The sequence below is a fragment of the Prionailurus bengalensis genome, chromosome A3 (genome assembly GCF_016509475.1).
Source record: "Prionailurus bengalensis isolate Pbe53 chromosome A3, Fcat_Pben_1.1_paternal_pri, whole genome shotgun sequence".
In the NCBI taxonomy this organism is placed as follows: domain Eukaryota; kingdom Metazoa; phylum Chordata; class Mammalia; order Carnivora; family Felidae; genus Prionailurus; species Prionailurus bengalensis.
In genome coordinates this window covers 120831130-120852377 of record NC_057354.1, presented here as the reverse complement: position 1 = coordinate 120852377, position 21248 = coordinate 120831130, and the positions used below count along the sequence as shown (strand labels likewise).

At 42.1% G+C, this 21248-nt stretch overlaps 1 protein-coding gene across 4 annotated transcripts in view; it reads right to left on the bottom strand.

Moving 5' to 3' along the window:
- Positions 1 to 4488: 4488 nt before the first annotated feature.
- Positions 4489 to 21248, bottom strand: part of DNAJC27 (DnaJ heat shock protein family (Hsp40) member C27) — a 34730-nt gene continuing 17970 nt past the window's right edge. For 2 of the 4 annotated variants that reach the window (XM_043604391.1, XM_043604392.1), the window contains exons 4-7: positions 15619 to 15783; positions 14985 to 15107; positions 11598 to 11758; positions 4489 to 8487 (exon numbers count right to left, since the gene is read on the bottom strand). In XM_043604391.1, the coding sequence (XP_043460326.1) occupies positions 8355 to 8487; positions 11598 to 11758; positions 14985 to 15107; positions 15619 to 15783 (582 nt within the window). In that variant the 3' untranslated portion in view covers positions 4489 to 8354. Of the gene's footprint in view, positions 8488 to 11597; positions 11759 to 13400; positions 14083 to 14984; positions 15108 to 15618; positions 15784 to 21248 lie in introns of those variants that run through there. The other 2 variants (XM_043604394.1, XM_043604393.1) reach the window with 2 other exon arrangements.

The following is a 21248-nucleotide window of genomic DNA, read 5'->3' as shown; positions in this document are numbered from 1 at the left end:
GCTTCATAGGGTTCTAACCATGACAAGAGAATAACTAAGGGTGTGAAAATCACCTAGAAGCAAAGCCCTTAGGCTGACACATGCCGCAAAGGATCTATCTCTCAGATTCTCAGGCTTATTTTACCCTTCAGTTGCTGACTTGGGTGGATGTCCCTTAGGACGTGATTTTCAAGCTGTTGAGAGGCATCAGAGTTTCTGCATGGGTTTGTTCAAAATCTCATGGAAAAAAAAAACTTGTTAATAAATATATCCAAATGTACTGTAGTCCTTGTTTCATTTTGTTTTGTTTTATTCTTTTTGGACTCTGGGTTTGTTTCTTTTTTTTTTAATGTTTATTTATTGTTGACAGAGCGCGAGCAGGGGAAGGACAGAGAGAGAGGAGAACAGAGGATCTGAAGCGGGCTCCACACGGTCAGCATAGAGCCTGATGCAGGGCTCGAACTCAAGAACTGCGAGATCATGATCTGAGCCGAGTCGGATACGTAACTGACTGAGGCACCCAGGCGCCCCTATATTCCACATTTTAACACACTGTTTACTTAAGTGCCATGCTAACTCCCTCTTGGCTTGCACACCCTCAGAAAGAAGTTTCCTTCATTCCTGTGCACACATGTAGGATATAAACTTGTGTCATTACAAGGAAAATTGTACCTTCATGGTCTTTAAAAAAATACAACCTATTTATTTCATTTAAGCAACATGGTACAAGAGGGTACAATATTACTTACGAGTGTAAAGCAGAATATTTTAAAATTTTGATCCTGAGGCTGATAGCATAGACTGGGAGCCTGGGTTCTGAAGCTGGGCAAGCAGATTTGAATAGCTTCCTGTGTGGCCTAGAGCAAGTCACTTAACCTCTCTGAGCGTCAGTTTTCTCATCTATAAAATGGTGATCACATAATAAAACATACCGTCTTCTTAAAAGTCCTTTGGTTGTCTTTGTTACCAGCACTTCTCTGTGGCTATCTTTCTAATATTCCCTGATATCTAATGATTTTTAGTATCTAGGATCTTTCCAACTATCCTTCCCAGGACCCCAGCCTTCTGCCTCTTCTTATCTGGCCTTTCTTTCTTCCTCTTCTTTCGGGAGCCGCAGCCCCTAGAAGTCTTGTTCATTTCTTACGACTTGCAGCTCAGCTCTTTGCCTCGCTACACAAAGCCATGGTGCTTTCCCTTAGGTCTAAAATGTCATCAGAGTCCCTGACCAGCCTGCCAGCTGTACAGACTGCCTGACAGCAGCTCGTAACAGTGTTTCCTGGAGGCTGATCACCCTCTTGGGTGAGGTGCTCCCCCAAACAGCGTTTGTAAGCAGGAGGGAAGGGCATGGGGATTCATCTTCTGGTGGAAACCCTGCCATCTGCCTTGGGAGGCAGAACTGCCTGATCGGTTGCTTTCATAAGGAGTGATGTTAAAACTGTCAACTTACAAACTTATCCTCATAAAACATTGCTCTTAGATGTTTTATATACAGGGATCCCATGTTGGAGTTCACTAGAAATATAGGGTTCTGTCGGCAACAACAGATGTTGGCAAGGATGTGGAGAAAGAGGATCTCTTTTGCACAGCTGGTGGGAATGCAAACTGGTGCAGCCACTCTGGAAAACAGTATTGAGTTTCCTCAAAAAACGAAAAATAGAACTACCCTACGACCCAGCAATTGCACTACTAGGCATTTATCCACGGGATACAGGTGTGCTGTTTCGAAGGGACACATGCATCCCAGTGTTTATAGAAGCACTATCAACAATAGCCAAAGTATGGAAAGAGCCCAAATGTCCATCGATGGATGAATGGATAAAGAAGATGTGGTATATACATACAATGGAGTATTACTCTGCAATCAAAAAGAATGAAATCTTGCCATTTGCAACTACGTGGATAGAACTAGAGGGTATTATGCGACGCAAAATTAGTCAGAGAAAGACAAATATAACCTCACTCATATGAGGACTTTAAGATACAAAACAGATGAACATAAGGGAAGGAAAGCAAAATAATATAAAAACAGGGAGGGGGACAAAACAGAAGAGACTCATAAATATGGAGAACAAACTGAGGGTTACTGGAGGGGTGGTGGGAGGGGGGATGGGCTAAATGGGCAAGGGGCATTAAGGAATCTACTCCTGAAATCATTGTTGCACTAGATGCTAACTAACTTGAATGTAAATTAAAAAAATATAATAATAAATTTTTTTTAAAAAGCTACCATACCTGAAAAAAAAAAAAAAAAAAAGGAATATAGGGTTCTGTCCATAAAAAAAATCTGACAAACACTGACTTGGGGCTTTTCTACTTGCTCCTTTGCTACTCAGAATGGAGATAGTTTCTTTCATTTTATTTTCCTTTGGAACCACTGAGATGCCTTCTCTCTTTAGTATTTACTTTATTAACCTTTTGTTTTCTCTCATACTCTGAAACTAGCCAAATGTTCACATTCCTATATCTGAGGCATGTAGGCACCTCACATCTTAATTTCTCTGGATCATAGAAGACTTTTACTTTCTCTTGCCTCGGTAAAATGCTGTCACGGGCTGCCTCTGTTGATTTTATAATGATCACTAACAACCAACTGTTTTGGATGCAGGGAGAATAATTTTCTTGAAGTCATAGCATCCTTTACAACAGTCCACTGATCAAAATTTTAACTGGATGTTAGAGGTACACGTTATTTTAACTAAAACAACTTAAATTCTAGATATTTTCCCTCCAAATAAATACAACCTTATCAACTGCTTTGAAAGAATACATTAATTATAGACCTAAAACATATATAAAGAACCTCCTTAAGTCTGGAACTATTTCCTCCAGCCCAATATGAAAAACTGAACTTTGTATGATAATGATTAAGTTCTCCAAAAAAACCTTAATACGGCTTTAAACAACCTACATGATCTTCAGAAGCTGCATATCTAGCTGCAATCAGAAGCTGCATATCTTGAAGACTTCTGAAAAAGTGCAAACTTGCCTCTTTAGAAACAAACCTATAGCAAATAAGCCTATAGAAAAAAAAGAACCTTTCTTCAAAACTTCACACACACACACAGCACACTAGAGCAGTAAGTGCCATAGCGCAGGGAGTTTTGTTGGTTCTGAGCTCAGTTATGTACTCAGTGCCTAGAACAGGGCCTGACACATAGCAGGTGCTTCCATGCATGGCAAGTGAATACTTTAAAATTTAAGGAAATTTAAGAAATTACAAGTGCCCCTGATAGATAAAATTTTGCTTCTTAAATTGACCCTGAGACGAATTGAATAAACCTAATTTTTCTTTTAAGTTTACAACTGGCTACTATTGGTTTAAGACCTAGCCAAAGGCTCCAGTTGAGAAACATCAAGTAATTGGATATATTATAATATATAAATGTTGTAATACACCTACCAAATGTACCAGTCTACAGACCATAGCTTTCTCATCCTTGCTTAGAATCCTTGAAGTCTACTATCTTCTAATATTCTTTTAGTTTCAATTAACAGAAAGCAAACTCCAACTAGCCTAAGCAGAATGCAGTGGTTGGAGATTTGTGGGACGCATTCTGGGTTTGAAGGACAACCAGCCCAGGACACTTCGGGGACCAGGACTCTGTGTCTTTAAGAATGTCAGCTTTATGGGGCGCCTGGGTGGCTCAGTCAGTTGAGCTTCAGACTCTGGCTCAGGTCCCAATTTCATGGTTTGTGGGTTCAAGCCCCACATGGGGCTCACTGCTTCGGATCCTCCGTCCCCCTCTCTCTCTCCCCTTCCCCTGCTTGTACTCTCTCAAAAATAAAACATTTTTAAAAAGGATGTCTGCTTCATCCTTTCAAAATTTTCTCCATGATGTTGGAATCACGGTCGCCGGCATCAGCAGGACTCCTCCTATCTTACGTTCCTCTCCTGAGAGGAAGTTTGCTTTCCTAGCTCCAATTAGAACTGAGAGAAGGATGCCAGTCGGTTCAGCTGGGGTGACATTCCCATCCCCTGGACTGGCTAGGGAGCAAGGGTGGTTCACTGGAGAATCTGGTAGCTCCCCTTTCGAGCATGCTAGCAGTATGTAGGGCAGAGCAGTTCCCCCCAAACAGTGGCGGCCATTCTCAGGTGAGAGCATACGTTGTTCACAATGAAAATTACAGCTCTCGTTTGAAAGCTCCAGAGATACACCGCCTTCTGTGGGTTGGCCCTACCAGGCTTCCCCTTTCAAATTCTGGGTTCACGACAGTCTATTACTTAAGGATTCTTGCTTCCAGGGACCAGTTATTAAAATAGGATAACAGTTTCATCTGAATGAAAAAGGCAAACATGATCTTTAAGAGATCCAAACACTTTTACCATAACTTAACAAGGTTAGAACTGCCTGACGGACTGATGAATAAAATTTCCTCCATTTACCAACTGGAAACTCAGGAAGGATGTCTGCTCTAAGGTCTCAGTTGGTGAGGGACTGGACTGCTTCTAGGCTAGTACGTTAGACAGGAAAGACCAGTGTCTCCACAAGTAAGTGCAGCCCACGGACCGATGTTTGATTTTTGGCTTTATTTTATAAAAATACACAACTTAAATACATATGACACTCTCTATACAAGACATAAACAACTGTTGGATCTAACATTTTCAGTTATTTCGACAGAAAGCAAATATGTAAATTACCTCGTAAGAGCAAAGGGTTTCTTTAGAGACTCTGCATTCACAGTCAGAGGGGACGATCGCCCCGTGGGAAATCAACGCAGGGCACTAACCCACGCCGTCCGACCTGCCAACAAGTCATTTCACCAACAGAGCCTTTTTGGCACGGCTTAATATTGCACTGCTTGTTAGACACAATCTAACTTAACCACATCACAAATTTAAACTTTGTGTTTTTTCTAGAAATGTTTAATGGAAAAACCAATGTGCAAACATTACTGTCTTACAGTTGTGCTAAGTACCAAATATGAGAAGTGTGAACCTTTCTTCACTTTGCAAAACTTGCAAGGGAAGGTGGGTAGCTATATTTCGCAGCTAAACTCATTTTCCAAAGTTTTACAAAAACGTTGGCAGACTGAGAGTGAGCTAGATGGAGTGCAGCGGAGAAGGGAGTGACATTCCAGCGCCTACAGAAATTACTTTTGAGAAGGGCATTGTCACTGTCACTGTCAGAGGCAATCTGCACACAGCTCCACCCTTTCTAACTTGGGACTGAAATACCTCCCTCCCCCCCCCCCCCCCGGGTCACTGTTCTCTGGGGAGCAGCTACTGCACTACTGATTCAGGGCTCCTGGGGGCTGCTTACATACTCTGGCTTTCTTTCAGAAACTTAGCTGCCTTATCTATGGCTCTTTTAACTAACAGTGAACTAGGTACTGGCTTATTCATGGATATAAAGAAATTATTTACCAGTTGAGAATTCAATGCATGAGCACATACTAGGGTAAGTTTCCTGAGGTAAATGTAAGCCTTAAAGAATAGTGTGCAACCTATAGAATTACAGCAATTTATCTCGGGTAGCAGCACAATACTCTAGGCCTGGACTTTTAAGCTAACAGGCTAACAGAGCCAAGGACACACTTGTGTGAAGAAATGAAATGATGAGCTGGAGTAAAAAAAGTGTTGACAGCTGAGAACATCAATTCAAAGGAAGCCACAAAGGGAAAAGGAGGGGGACACAGGAGGGTGTATGTTAAAGTGCTTAGGTAGGATGGGCGATTAGTCGGAAAGGCCTCAAGGGATTTCTAACAAGCTTTAAAACTGTTAATTCTTGGTGACTCAGACGTGGAGGTAATGGCTTTTCTTTAATAAGAGCTGTTCGAAACTTTTCATTCTTTTCTGAAAAACGAAATTCTCCATCAAATTTTTTTAGCCGATGGAATGATTCTGCTACTTGTTACTCTCACCGATGTATTTTGAAATCCTAAATGAAGGATTAACAAGGCTGAAGGATTTTAATCAAGTTGAACTATAAAGTACACGTTTATACCAAGAATTTAAATTAATGCACAGAGGTCTACGAAGTTTTGTATGAAGTTTGTATTGAAAACCTTTGCACTGCAAATCATGCTTTATTATCCCTTAATATTCTACTCGAGGATTATGGCACTCGGACCAATTCTAGGACCCTGACGTTTAACTTTCTTCTCTTCTTTCTTTTACATAAATGAAGTCATTCACGGCCACCCTTCACATGAATAATGAAGGTATTGGGAACTGAGTTCCAAGACGTAAGAACCAAAATCAGGCTAAATTCCAACAAGTCACTCGTATAGGAATGGAAGCACAAGACCTCTCTGCTCATCTGCACAATGTAGTTGAATGAGGTGACCAGTCTGGTCTTCAGTAACAGTGATGAACCCGGCACAGGCTTTACACAGGGCCACATACTCTGAGCTGTCACGTCAATGTCGGCTGACACTAGCATGCACAATCCCTCGTTTACGTGACTCTAATTCTGTTGCAAGAATACATCTACATTTAATTACTTTAGGCATGATGAAGGCCTTAAGCAAAATTTAAATTTGCAAAAATTTTGGGTTGGAATTCTGTAGTCCTGGAAGCTATTTAAAATTAAAAGTCCAGAGCAAAATCCCCAGGAAATCATATATCGAACTCAATTCGTAAAAAAAAGAAGCGTTTTCAATATCACCAAGATGAAAAGTCATACTAGAAAACAATGCTCTGGTTTCCAGACAACAAGCTCAATGCAGCCCTAGTGCAGCCTCACAAAGTGAAGCTGCTTTGGAGAGAAGAATCCGGAAGACTGCAAAGGGCTTGAGTTAAACCAAACTGGCTTTTCTTCTTAGGTAGAAGGTGAATGCTGTTTGGTGATCAATATGGGAGAGTTGTTTAAAATTCACAGACAGTAAAATTTTATGTACCCTAAAGCCCCAATTAGTGCAGGGTGGTCACAGCTAACAGTATGAGTAACGTACCGAGATTGATGATAATATGGGTCAAACAGTGAGACTAGTTCGGTAAGCTCTGGAAGAATGGTCAGTCTCGATATACTTGATCTTCACCCATTCCTTGGATACTGAGGAGGAGACTATGGCAAGAGAATGTGTTTCTCTATGTGAAACTAGTTTTCATAGTCTGTAGTTTAAAATTATCACTATTCAGAAATATGGAGCCAAAGCAAAAATTAGAGATTCTTTCCACTCAGGCCTTCAGATCCCTCCCTCCACCACCACCCCAAGGACCCATACTTGTCTCTGGTCAACAAGGACTTGCTGGGGAGGGCTGTAAGGTCAAGGCTTGTAAGGGAGGCTGGGGGAGGCAGTGGCCAAAAAGCCAGGGATTCAAGAAGAGAAAAATGACAGATATGGTATATTAAAAATAAATAAATAAATAAGAGGAAGAGAAGAGGAAGAAGGGGAGCTAATGTAGATGAGGAAGTGAGGACGAGGCACGGCTCGTGGGGGACTACCCTGCCTTTCCTGCCTATCCGGGGCAGACAATGCAGAAACAAGAAAAGGCATAAGCCTCATAGGGGGGCTTCTCCGCCGCCGGGCATCAGACAAGCCCCAGCAGGGTGGGCTTGCCCTTTGGCCTTGCCTCTGGCCTTGCCCTTTGGGGATATGTGCACAAGCTCTAGTGTGACCTGCAAGCACTTCTGTTTGGGGTCAGATTCCTGATTCCTAGGTGCACAATACTCCCTACCACTACCAGTGCCCAAGTCCATGGCTGAAGAAAGGCCTCAGATCCGGGCCAAGCGCTGGAGCAGCCAGTGTAGCCAGAACTCGTGGCTGCCACGGCCCTTTCTCTCTCAGGACCGGCTCGTCCCTCCCCCTGGTGGCTGGAGAAGGGGACCAGATTGCAGGTGCTGAAAGGGCTGCTCAACTCGGAACTGTAACACCTCAACTCACAAACTTCCAAAGGGCTGTCAAGAGTTCATTAATTATAGATTGAACGATGGTTCAAATACCACCTAAGGAACTTGTAAAAGGAACGACTCGCCTGTGAGGTTCCACCAAACTTTGGGGGTTTTTGATATTGTTTCCTTGTTTTTGTTGTTTCCTTCTCTGACGAATTTAAAAAAAAAAAGAAAAAGAAAAAGTGTAAGGGTTCTCCTATCCTCCTTCCTCCCTCCAGAAACCTCACGGACTTTCCTGAGTGAAGTGCATATGGGATGCTACAATTACAGAGCTTACAAATGAAAGGGAACAAATTCAGATTACCTGCAAATATGAAATGAACTACAGTGTACAAGGGGTGCTCGGTCCTCTTCACCGCTCTGAAAAATGTCTGCAAAATGGTAACAGGCACCTCGATTTCTAATTTACAAATGACAACACGGGTGAAAAAAGCAGTAGGATTTTGTGGAGAAAAAAAAAAATCCATGTTGGTTATTTCCCTTCTAGGGAGAGTCAGTTTGTACGTGAGGCCCACACTTGTCTTTGTCTCTTACTTCCTATTTGATGTTTTTCAGGAGGGCTGTCCGGGCATTCACAACTGCTTTGAAGGCATCTTCACTACCAGGCGCCACACACTTGTCAGGGTGAAGCAGCACAGCGAGTTTCCGATAGGCTTTGTTGACTTCGTCCCTACGAGAGAGCAGCAAAGCTCTGTGTCAGCCAGAGGCCAGCCCCCGCCCCCTGCAGCTGGGCTGTCAGGGGTTCCATAATAACTCTTGCAGAAAGTATCTCCCAAATAATGACCACCTCTTCTCAAAAGGGGGACTAAAGGACTAGGAGACCAACAATATACAAATAAGTAATACGTTACATAAAAGTAGAAAAAGAAACACAGGGTGAAGTGAGTATGGAAACACCAAGAAAGCCCTTGGTAAAAGAAAGATCCGATGAAAAGGTCCGCAGTACCCAGCAGGCACTCACGATGAGGGTGTGGGGCGATTGGGGAAGGCCTCTGGAACAGGGTTCTGAAGGAAGGTGGGGAAAGACAGAGCAACTGGGAGAGAGCTGGCAAAGACTAGGAACAGCAGGGCCACGGCATGAAGTTCCATGAGGACACCGCTGGGAGGTAACAAAAACAAAGTTGGTCAGGAAGCAGGGGTCAGTAGGAGAAGGGCCTTGAAACTAAAACAACAAAAAAGTGGATTTGATGAACGATGACATCAGTAGGTGTTTCGTGACAAAAGGGTGCTAAGAAAGCTGTTTTTTGAACTTGGGAGACAGGTAGGAAGGAGGTTGTCACAATAACCCAAGCACAAGTCCCAAGAGTCTGGATCAAGGTGTTTGTGGAGACAAACAAGCGAAGACGAGAGACAACATTATGAGTTGGCAGAAGCAGATGATGAGCTGGATGTACGGGTGGAGAAAATGTTAGGAAATGGGCTGAAAGGAGTTCCAGGGTCACAGGAACTCAGGCTCGGGGAAGATGGTCACACCATTGACCAAGAAAGGGACGCTGCAGAGGGGTACCTGAGAGCTACAGAGAGAGAGAAGTGAACATAATCCAGAGAGGAAAGGAGCAGCACAGAATGTGTCCGCAAAGGCCAGGAAAGCTCCAGGAGGGCTCTTTAGGCTTCGGAGCTCTTCAAGAAGCAGGGACCGGCTGGGAAGGAGCCTGGAGACCACATGCCCCTCTCCCTGCTCTTCAGCATCCTCTGGTGTCAGGCTCCAGACGCTTCTAAGTGCCCAGCGCCTCCTCTGGCCAGGTTTAGCTCTGTCCTTACCAGATGGTTTTATTTCCCACCTTCCTTGTGTAATTCAGGGCTCCAATTATCCTATAAGCCTGGATGTGGTGCTTTCCCAAATGCCCTAGTTTTTCTCCTTCCTTTTTTATCAGAAGGATTTCTATTTGGCTCTCTGAATTAGAGATGGTCTTTGATTATCTTGCAGGTGACGGAAAATTTGTGTGTCTACCTGGAAAGACTGAGGCCACAGGGTCATCTTAACAGTTCAGGCTGGGGGCATGTATTGTAAGGTTTTTTTCGCTTTCTGCTCTCAGACGAGTCCTGAATTTTCTTGTTTTAAAACATGCACGGGGCTTTTTTACTTTTGATATTAGCTAACAAAAATCCTATTTTCCCTCTCTGAAGAAATCTGAATTGCCAGAATTCTTCTCCAAAATAAAAAATATATTAAATATTTTTAACAAAGTAACATATTAATTCTACTGAAAATGAAAATTTTCTCAAAGTTCAAGAATAGTAAACACATCACTGAGCAGACAATAAAACTCTTTATACCTTTAAAAACTGCTTATAGGTTCTCTGAAATGTGCTCACTGCCATATAAAATTTGTTTGATAGACCCAGAGAAACAAAGATAAGAAAAGTACATGTTTATATTGATTAACAATATAGAACTTAAGGAGGTCCTGTAAATTTTGGTAGATTCCAATTAACATAGTAAATAAGTAAGGAACCCAAATTTTATTTTTCCTTCCTCTTCTAAGTTAACTAACAAGTAGAGTTTCTTCATTTTAGAGCCAATATCTCTTGGAGGTGAAACGGAAGACTTTAGAAGGAGACTATGGAAATCCAAAAGGACATTTAAAAGGCACAATTGATTGACCTATATACATGAGACCATCTGAATTGTTCAGGTGCTTAAAGCCTCCTCAGTAATGCCTGGCAAGTCACGGTGACCAGTTACTGTCTTCCTCTCCCCCTCCCCTCTTGCTTTCTAGACTCGAAGATATGCTATGAGGCCAAAATGGAAAAGAGAAACTTAATGCTATTGGTGCCAAGAAGGCATTTCAACATGTAGTTTTCTTTTGTGGGAATAAAGATGAAAAAGTAGAAAGGGAGAAGGATGGGGAGAAAAGTTATGGTATAAAATAAAAAGATCCGAGAACCCTTATAATTTCAATAAAAATTATAATATGTGCAGTAACAGAAGCGTTATATTGTTAAAAGTTATATAACCATACTGAACAAGGATTTATTTTTACACAAGCAACAAAGAAAAGTGATTGTATTTCTCTTCCTCCCAAATATTTCTTTTGGCTAAAAATAAAACCATTTAACATAAATTCACACACAGATGAGGACCTAGCAGTATTTTAAGTGCAGTAGAAAAGAGACAGAATCAGCCTAGGGTCCTTGACCATGTGTTTAGTCTCACGAATCCCAGTTTTCTCACCTATAAAATGAAATGTTTGGATAAGCTGCTAACGTTCTTTTCCTCTTCTTTTTTTAAAAAAAATTTTTTTTAACATTTATTTATTTTTGAGACAGAGAGAGACAGAGCATGAACGGGGGAGGGGCAGAGAGAGAGGGAGACACAGAATCTGAAACAGGCTCCAGGCTCTGAGCTGTCAGCCCAGAGCCTGACGCGGGGCTCGAACTCACGGACTGTAAGATCATGACCCGAGCTGAAGTCGGATGCTCAACCGACTGAGCCACCCAGGCGCCCCAGTTCTTTTCCTCTTCTAAAGCTCTATGATTTTGTAAGGTATTTTTTTTTAAGGTTACATTTGCTTGTAGGCTCTTTTTCAACACAGACAAAATCAGAGCATGCTGTTTCAGAAAGTTTTTATGCAATACACCACAAAGTTCCTTCATCAGGCAACTGTGCCCTCTATTTTGTTTCTCTGGTACTCAGTTAATTCAGTGAAGAAGAGTTATAACATAATCTAATACATTTCTACAAACTTCATATTTCTAGCCAATTACAAGGAGATGTACCGGACCTATGATATTGACAACTGATAGCACTCAGCACTAATATCCTAGAGCATCGCTTACCTTGAGGCCCCAGGTTTGACTCCCAACATGTCCCAACTGTCCTTACTGTTTCGAATTCTGCGAATGGTGTCTGCTTGTTCTTTGGTGAAACTAGCGCTGCTATTCGTGATAGGACGTTTGCCGCCATTTTCACATAAATCAACTATGGATACGTAAAAGGTCTGCAAAAAGAGAGCATCCCAGAATAGAACTGACTTTGTGAAAACAGGAATTCCTTTTAAGCATAACTTAAAGAATTTTAATACATTCCAATAACTCTTAAAATTCACCATAAAGCAAATATAGTTTGGAAGATTTTTTTTCTTTCATCCTACTGTGTATGTTTATATGTGTGTGCGTGTGCTCGTGTATTTTTTTTAAGAACACAAAAGTACAAGGAATAACATTTAAATGGCTTATAATCCTATTCTCAAATAACCATACTTGAAGTTACAAAGTAGTAGATGAGGGGCGCCTGAGTGTCTCAGTCGGTTGAGCGTCTGACTTCGGCTCAGGTCATGATCTCACAGTTTGTGAGTTCGAGCCCCGCGTCGGGCCCTGTGCTGACAGCTCAGAGCCTGAAGCCTGCTTCAGATTCTGTGTTTCCCTCTCTCTACCCCTTACCCGCTCTGTCTCTGTCTCTCAAAAGAGAATAAATGTTAAAAAAAAAAGTAGTAGATGAATACCGTTAGAAAAATTCAAATGGTAAATGAAAGTGTAAAATGAAAACTATGTCTCTCTGTCCCTCAAGTTCTTCTCCTTGAAGTAACCATTGTTAATATTTTTTTTAGTATCTTTCCAGAAAAATTTTCTATCAGAATACCAGTACCTCCATCTACACACTAAATTTTTACATAAAAGAGAGCAGATTAAACATACTGCTTAGCTCCTTACATTTTTTCACATAAAAATAGACCTTGGGCCCTTTCTCCAGCTGCCTCTAGACACTTTCTTCCTTTTTAATGACTGTTCAGTATTCCACTGTGTGACTATATCTTAATTTATTTAACCAACTCCCTATTTTCGTAGACAAGGCTATTGTTTCCAGGTTTTGCTACTGCACACAGTGTTTTAGTGAATACTTTGTGTGTGTGTGTGTGTGTGTGTGTGTGTGTGTGTGTGTGTGAGTGTGTGTGTATCTCCACACACTTGTGGAGATACTGCTTTAAAACAAATTCCTAAAAGCAGAAGTACTAAACAACAGTGTACGGGCATTTTAATTTTTGATTTTGACAATTTTCATACAAAAAAACGGTGCCGTTTACACTCCCATCACAGTGTCTGACAGTGTTATTTCTCTACACCCTTGTCACTATGGGGCATAATCATACAGCTTCCCTTCTGCCAAACCTACATGTGTCACACAGTTTTAATTTGCATTTCTTTAATTTTAAGTGAAGTGGAGTGTCTTTTCATATGCTTATTGCTTTTTCTGTAAATTGTTCAGATTCGTTGCCTATTTTTTTTGTCTCAAGTGAAAACTATTTTTTGATCCTGCTCATATCTCATACTCTGTGCACTGTCACCATAGAGACTACGCAAACTGAAAAAGAGAGAAAAAGGGAAGAAAAATAAACATAGACTCAAGGACGGTGGGACAAAATCAAATGGTCTGATACACATGCAACTGGAGTCCCAGAAGGAAAAGAGTAGAAACAGAGCCAAAAAACTTTAAAAAAAAATTTTTTTTAGTCTTTATTTTTGAAAGGGAGAGAGAACATGAGCAGGGGAGGAGCAGAGAGAGAAGGAGACACAGAATTCTAAGCAGGCTCCAGGCACTGAGCTGTCAGCACAGAGCCCGACACGGGGCTCAAACTCACAAACCGCGAGATCATGACCCGAGCCGAAATCTGATGCCCAACCGACTGAGCCACCCGGACACCCTGAGCCAAAAAACTTTTGAACAAATAGTGGTGAAAAACACCTGCCTAGCAATCTGAGAAACTCAAGAAACACCACGCAGGGCAAATATAAAGAGAACCACACCCAGGCACATGGTCCACATGCTAAAAGCCAAAGATGAACTCTTGAAAGTGGCTGGATGGGGAAAAAAACACAACACATTATGTACAAAAGAATAAGAGTAAAAATGGGTGCTAACGTCTCATGAGATTCAACACAGGCCAGGAGAGAATGGACCATCGCCTTTGAAGTGCTGAAAGAAATTTAATTTTCAACAGTCATTATTTATAGTCCTTGAAGAAGTCACTTTACTACTCTTAGATACTGTAACATCAGAAATGAGAACAATACCCATCATACAGTAAGAGTCTCAAATGAGATGAAACACGTAAACTTCGCCAGAATGATAAAATACTATTCAAATGATTAAGCATCGTTACTGCACATGAATAGGTACAAACTCACACAGGACCATGTGCTAAATGGGATACAGAGTGTGGCAAGCCAACATCAACCTTATTTGGTCTTGAAATAGAAGCTACTGATGCCCAATTCAGCCTGTCAGCCAAGGATGAAACTTGTCTTCTAGTAGGGGCGGTGACATCTTATGAGAAAGAAATTCAGCATAAAAGATTAAATAAAATCCCACTCAATAATTAAGAACAACTCGTTACAGTATAGCTACACTCTTTGAAATGTTAAAAATTCCCAAAATATCAGATATATTCCTAAGAAAAAATGCATAATTCATGCCACCACTTACCTCCAAATGTATCTGTAATTAAGAGTTGACTTTATAATTTATTATTTTAAAAAGCCTCATTCCCTTAAAATGATTCAAGATTAGTAATTTTTTAAAAATGACCATTCATTCAGGTTGCAATATGAGTACATCCTTCCATCGCCTACTTGGTGGGTAAGACCTTATTTTTATGTGTGACTGGCTGGACTCTGCAATGACAGTCCCCTATTCTCTAGCTGCACCATACACATTCACTCTGGCAAGGCAATTTTGCCAAAGTAATGCTTCCACATAACTATGCGTGCAAATGTAACACCATTAACCAAAGGCAGTTTTAAAGAAAATCTTTGTTCTACTGTCAGTATATAATACCTGTCGTTAAACTTGATGATCATCAGAATCACCTAGAAAGGTTTTTCAAAATATAGATTCCTGAGCTCCATCACAACACTAAGCTTCTGGTGGGTCTAGAGCCCAGAAATCTGTATTTTGAAGAATTTCCCATAGTAACTCTGACAATCACCCAGGTCTGTAGTCAGCAGGCAGACATCACACATACACACACACTCACTCTCTCTCTCTCTCTCTCTCTCTCTCTCTCTCTCTCTCTCTCTCTCCCCCCTTTCTCTCTATCTTTTTCTCACCAGCTTCTGAAAGACCAAGCTTATTCTAATGACAAATTCCTATTACATTTTTGTTTCTCATAATTTAAACTAAAACTGGGCATGGTCAGCCTTGATACAAACAAAACAATGCTAGTTTACCTGGAACATTTCATTGATTCCTTCTCCGGTTTGTGCTGAAGTTTCAAAGTACAAGAACCCTTTGCTTTCGGCCCAGAGACGCCCTTCGCTTTCATCTACACAGCGGTGCTTGGTACAGTCAATCTGAAATAGGAAGTTGGAGGACAGAGAGAAGACCCCAAACATGACCCACTAAAACAGGCCCAGTGAGGTCTTCATCAATTCTTTCTTGAAGCAAAAACCACTCCTAAAGGAACCCCCAGCACTAGTATATGCAATTATACGGACCACAAGGGACAAAAAAAATCGCTAATATTGAACACAGACTGATATTCTGTGGCAAAATGGCAAGTGCCTGTCCCACACTTCCCCACTTTTTCCTTTGAGAAAACTCTTCCTACTCAGAAGGTCTACCTATCCTGCTCAGTCACCAATACCCTTCCCCAAGTATGGCACCAGAAGAAAATGGATAAATATCCTGGTACACCAGAGTTTGTGGTATTATTCCTTATGTCTTAGGGACATAGGTTTTGAAAAGATGTTGATTCCTATATCATAGAATAAGGACTTCTTTTCATTTCTTCCCCCAAACTCAGAGCTGCACTCCTCCCATAATGAATTCAGAAGGTTGAGCAGACATTTCCAAAGCAGTTACCTTGTTGGCACACACCGCAAATACAATATTTTCCATGTTTCCATGAGGTCCAAGGTCTTGTTTCATCTCTGCCAGCCAAGCATCAAGGGCATCAAAGGAGTCCTTCTGCCCAACATCATAGACCAGTATTACACCCTGTGTATCCTTGTAAAACTCATTACGAACCTTCACATAAAAGAACAGGTGCACAAATTGTAGGTTTTGTCATTTTATAAGAATATATCTCACAGTCATGAATGTAACAAAGTGTGTTCTTTGGTGTAGTCATAGTATTTGCTATTATATCTCAATATCTACTGGTCTTTAAGGGACTTTTTAGAAAATCAAAATAACATGATAAAAAAAAATAGCCTAGTACAAGCCTAGTTTTCATCTTGTGATGAAAACAACAGCCTCCTGCCCCACCCTCCTCACCTTGAGTTCCATTCCCTGGAGACAATCTTTTCGATTTTCTTTTATTTATTTAAAAAAATTTTTTATGTTTATTTTATTTTGAGGGGGGAGGGGCAGAGAGAGACAGAGACACAGAATCTGAAGCAGGCTCCAGGCCCTGAGCTGTCAGCACAGAGTCCGACATGGGGCTCAATCTCACAAACCACGAGATCATGACCTGAGCCAAAGCTGGACGCTCAACCGACTGAGCCACCCAGGCACCCCAAGGCAAATTTGTCTAATGTTTATTTATTTTTGAGAGACAGAGAGAGAGAAAGCATGAGCACGGGAGGGGCAGAGAGAGAGGGAGACACAGAATCTGAAGCAGGCTCCAGGCTCCAAGTTGTCAGCACAGAACTGGACACGGGGCTCGAACCCACAGACCGCGAGTTCATGACCAGAGCCGAAGTCGGACGTTTAACTGACTGAGCCACCCAGGCGCCCTGAGGCAATCAATCTTTAATTCTTGTTAGTAGACCTTAAAATAACACAAATTCCATAGAGGGAAGCTCTTCTTAGGAAGAACCAGAAAGTGAGTGAACAATGAAGAACTTAAGGCAAAAATGACATAAGCGTCAGCAATAGGCACAGACCTCTATATATCACATCCCAAAGCTGGCTCCCCCAGAACATCAGGCAGAGCTTCCCCATGACTCTTGGGTCTGCACACCAACTTTAGAACTCTGCACTCAGAGCCTCAGTGTGATGTAATGGGAAAGAGCACAGGCTCTGGAGTCAGATCTGGGTTCACACTTACTTACTAGTTGTGTGATCTTGGGCAAGTCACTTAACCTCTCTGCAGCTCAGTTTCCTCATCTGTAAAATGGGGACAATACCACTTCACAGGGTTATTATGAGGATTAAATGAGATACTGAAGGCAAATCACCTAAATGGTGCCTGGAAAACAGTGTATATAAGCACCTTCCTCCTTCCTTCCTCACATTCATTCTGATTGTCCTCCTTTGATATTTAAAAATTTTTTTTTCAACGTTTATTTATTTTTGGGACAGAGAGAGACAGAGCATGAACGGGGGAGGGGCAGAGAGAGAGGGAGACACAGAATCGTAAACAGGCTCCAGGCTCTGAGCCATCAGCCCAGAGCCCGACGTGGGGCTCGAACTCCCGGACCGCGAGATCGTGACCTGGCTGAAGTCGGACGCTTAACCGACTGCGCCACCCAGGCGCCCCTCCTTTGATATTTTTTATTAGAAACGGTGTCTCGCTTCTGGGGCATGTACGTAACTCTAGGAAGAGGCAGCACGAAGTACAGGACACACTGACGTGGCAGAGGCAATGACAGGTGGGGTGGGTGAGGAACGACACTGACAGATTGGGGGTTTCAGCCAAAATTCCAGTAAGAACCTTGACAGAGGCCACGCATTACCCACCTTCTCATGGAATTCCAGTATATACGCACTCACGCTGGATATGCGGTAAGAAATGAAGACATCTTACACGCATCAGGCATGAAGTTTAGGTTTCTGAGTACAGATAGACCCCTGAACCAAGACTGCCTATGCCTACTAATTTGCAGAAACAGAAGAAGCTATCCTCTACAATTAAGACCAACAAAACCATAAAGAATGTAAAGTGATGAACGGCAAGAGTCTTCTCCCCAGTCCTCATGGTCCTCAGCCCGCCCACAGTAGTGAAAACGGGCCTCTCCTTTCTTTCCTGAAACTCATGTTGCCTTGGCTCCCATACACCACCTTCTCCAGGTTCTTAATTGATCTTTTACCAACTCCTCCTCTCTCCATTGCTCCCGCTCCAGCCTGCCACCATCCTTCCCCAAATCCTGTCCCGGGCCCTCAGACTTTCTTCTTCCATCCTTCCTCCCAACTCAGCAACACCAGCCACCTGCACAGTTTCAACTGTGAGATCCTGCAAGGTGAGCCTTTTCATCTGTTCTCGCAGACCTGCATTTCCAATTAGCTCTAGACTCTTCCAGCTGAATGTCCTGCCAGAATCTCAAATTCAATGTGTACAACAGAAAAGCCTCCATCTTACTCCTTCCCAATCTCTTCCTTCCCTTGAACTTCTAGTCATAATAGAGGCACACCATTCTCTGAGTCACGTGGATTGAAAGCCTAGCGTTAACCTTTGCTGCTTTCCTCTGCCTTTTTGCACATCAGGGACAAACAATCCTGTAGAAGCTTCCTCTGCCATATTTCCTGCACCTGTCACTTCCTTTCCATTTCCACTTGCCAACATTACACTATCTCTTGACTACCAGTCCAAGAATTTTCTAAGTAATCTCCCCAGCAACATTATACATACTGTGTATTTATCTTTTGAAAGCCCTGGTTCAAAAATTCTTTAGTGTTTCCCTACTGCCAACCTCCTAAAGTTCAAATTCTTTTAATTGACGTTAAAAGTTTCTGATCAGTCCTCCACCAACTCTCCAGTCTTACCCGCCTCCTACCTGCTGCACTTCAAACTGGATAATCTCTCTTTCCCCAAACCTAATTCCACCTGGAAACAGACACCTCTTTACCTTCAATCTTTCAAGTTTAGCTATAACACCGTATCTTTCATGTAGTTTTTCTCTGCCCGTGCCTCATCATCTAACCTCCTACCCCTGCCAAACAGAATCTAACTTCTTCATCCCTGAAACACCACAGGCTCTGCGCTTCTAGTAGCGCTTGTTATCACTTCCTGTCTAGTTTTATAGTTGGTAGCATATACAGCTGCCTTCCCCACTAGACTGTAAGAATGTGAAGGCATGCATCCTGATACGTCCATCTTTGTGTCGCCAGCAGGGCCTAGCAGGTGAAAGTATTTGAGACATTTTAAATCAAGAATAGCTGAATGTCAGGGGGCGCCTCGGTGGCTCAGTCGGTTGAGTGTCCAACTTCAGCTCAGGTCATGATCTCGCAGTTCGTGGGTTCGAGCCCCGCGTCGGGCTCTGCGCTGACAGCTCAGAGCCTAGAGCCTGCTTCAGATTCTGGGTCTCCCTCTCTCTGCCCCTTCCCCGCTCATGCTCTGTCTCTCTCTGTCTCTCAAAAATGAATAAACATTAAAAAAATAAAAAAGAATAGCTGAATGTCAGGAATGGAAGTAGAGGCCAAAGGGGAAAGGAACGAATTCCAAGATGCAAATGATGTTATCCAGAGGGAGATTTGTGTGTAAACAGAGACTTAGGCAAGCCCCACGGATTTCTCTTTCAACTGACTCAAGTTCAAGTCTGGGCTCAGCAGCTAGTGACCTCTGTAATCTTGAGTAAGTGGTTTTATGACCTCAAGCTTTCGTTTCCTCATCTGTAAAAACGAAAAGGTCAAAGTCGATGCCTCAATGGTCCCCTACAGTTCTATTATTCTCATCTCCCAAAACAGCTTTCTAATATTAGTCCTGGAAGTCTTGCTGCATCCAAAGTTTAATTAAATAGGATGCTAAGGGAATCGGGATTATTTCTTAAAGCAAAGATGGCAAACTTTCCAGCTTATAGGTCAGAGAAAGCTGCTAGTTTAATATCACTCAGGCCTCAAGAGGTTTCTATAGACCATGTAACTCCTACCAACAAGCCCCAGAATATAGTTGTGTACATCAGTGGAAGCAGGACTGCTGGTAAGATACAGGCCCTCCATTCCCTCACAATCCTCTCTGAGAGTGCTGTCTCACAGTCTAAGCGACTGTCCTTTCTCAGCAGACCCTTTGGGTAAACCCGTCTGGAGGACAGATGACAACAGAAGCTTCAATGGAGGACAGGCCTCAAGGACCGGGGGAAGTCAGGGATCATGAGAATGGCTATGGGTGCTTCAAAACCAGGTGTGTGCTGAGCAAAAGTATACTTTGGGCAGCTTGGGACTTAGGAAGAAGACGGCTTCGGTCTTGTCAAAAAGGAGGGTTTGAGCTGCAGCCAGCCAACTATTTGACAAAAAAGGAGAAATCAAAGCTATTCAGAGAAAAGGTACTTCAGAAGTGGTGATTTCAAGGACCTTCTATTAATTATGCCTCTATCTTTTTAAGCTGCTGAAAAAAAGCTATTATAATTTCAGGTTGCATTGACGGAAGTCTGGTATCTAATGGTAGGAAGTAGAGGAACACTCAGTGTTTTTCACTAGACAATCTGTAATGTTATGTTCGGTCCCCAGCTCCCTATCAACTAACTAGAAATTACCCACAAAGGATGCTGATAGGCCCAGCTGGGGCAGGACTAGAAAATATTTTACCTGAAAAAGACCAGATTAACAAATATTTGAAAGTTCTCTTGTAGAAGCACAGACTCAGTATGTTGCTCCAAAAACAAGGCCAGAATTAATACTGAACGTCAAAGGAAGGCAGCCTTCATAAGGGAGCCGTTAATCTAGAGTTTTTAACTCTATGAAGGATGAACTTGTGAAGCAGTGTGACCCCATCATTAGAGACATTCATTCTCCAAACTATTCAGTCTGTACCACTCAAAACTATCCCGTGTACCATCCCTGGATTCCCACCAATCTAAGTAATCCTTACTTATCCATCAATGCTCAATATAAACATTGTTTCCTTCAACAAGACTTCTTGTCCTCCAAGATAAGCTAGGGCTGGATATTAAATGCTCCTAAGCAATCTGTCATTTGTTCAACATGTTGTGCTCTGACATATTTATGTTCCATGTGGACAGGGGCTATGTATTACCAGTGGCCAACACAGAAACTGGCATATTGGTATGAGGTGAATGAATGATGGCCATTGATCAGGAATGCTACAGAAAGAAATCCTACAATGGGCAGAAAGAAGCTGGACCACATTAGTTCTCAGACATTTTCTAACTCTCCATTTTTATGACTTTGAAGAAATCTAAGATTTATTCTAGCATTTCTAGTAATTAGAATCTGTGTCAAGTTTGTGGTAATCTAGAACTTCTGTTCTTTTTTCACTGACAGTACTCTATACTTGTAAAGTATAAGCCTCCACATTTAAAAAGATTTCATTTTAGGGGCACCTGGGTGGCTCAGTCGGTTGAGCATCTGATTCTTGGTTGTGGCTCAGGTCATGATCTCATAGTTCGTGGGTTCGAGCCCCGTGTTGGGCTCTCTACTGTCAGCATGGAGCCTGCTTTGTTTGGATCCTCTGCCCCCCTCTCTCTCTGGCCCTCTCCTGCTTGCACTCACTCTCTCTCTCTCTCTCTCTCAAAACTAAATAAACATTAAAAAAATAATTCATTTTACCTATATATGTGGGTATATTCACAAGACGGAAGATTTTACAAGCATTA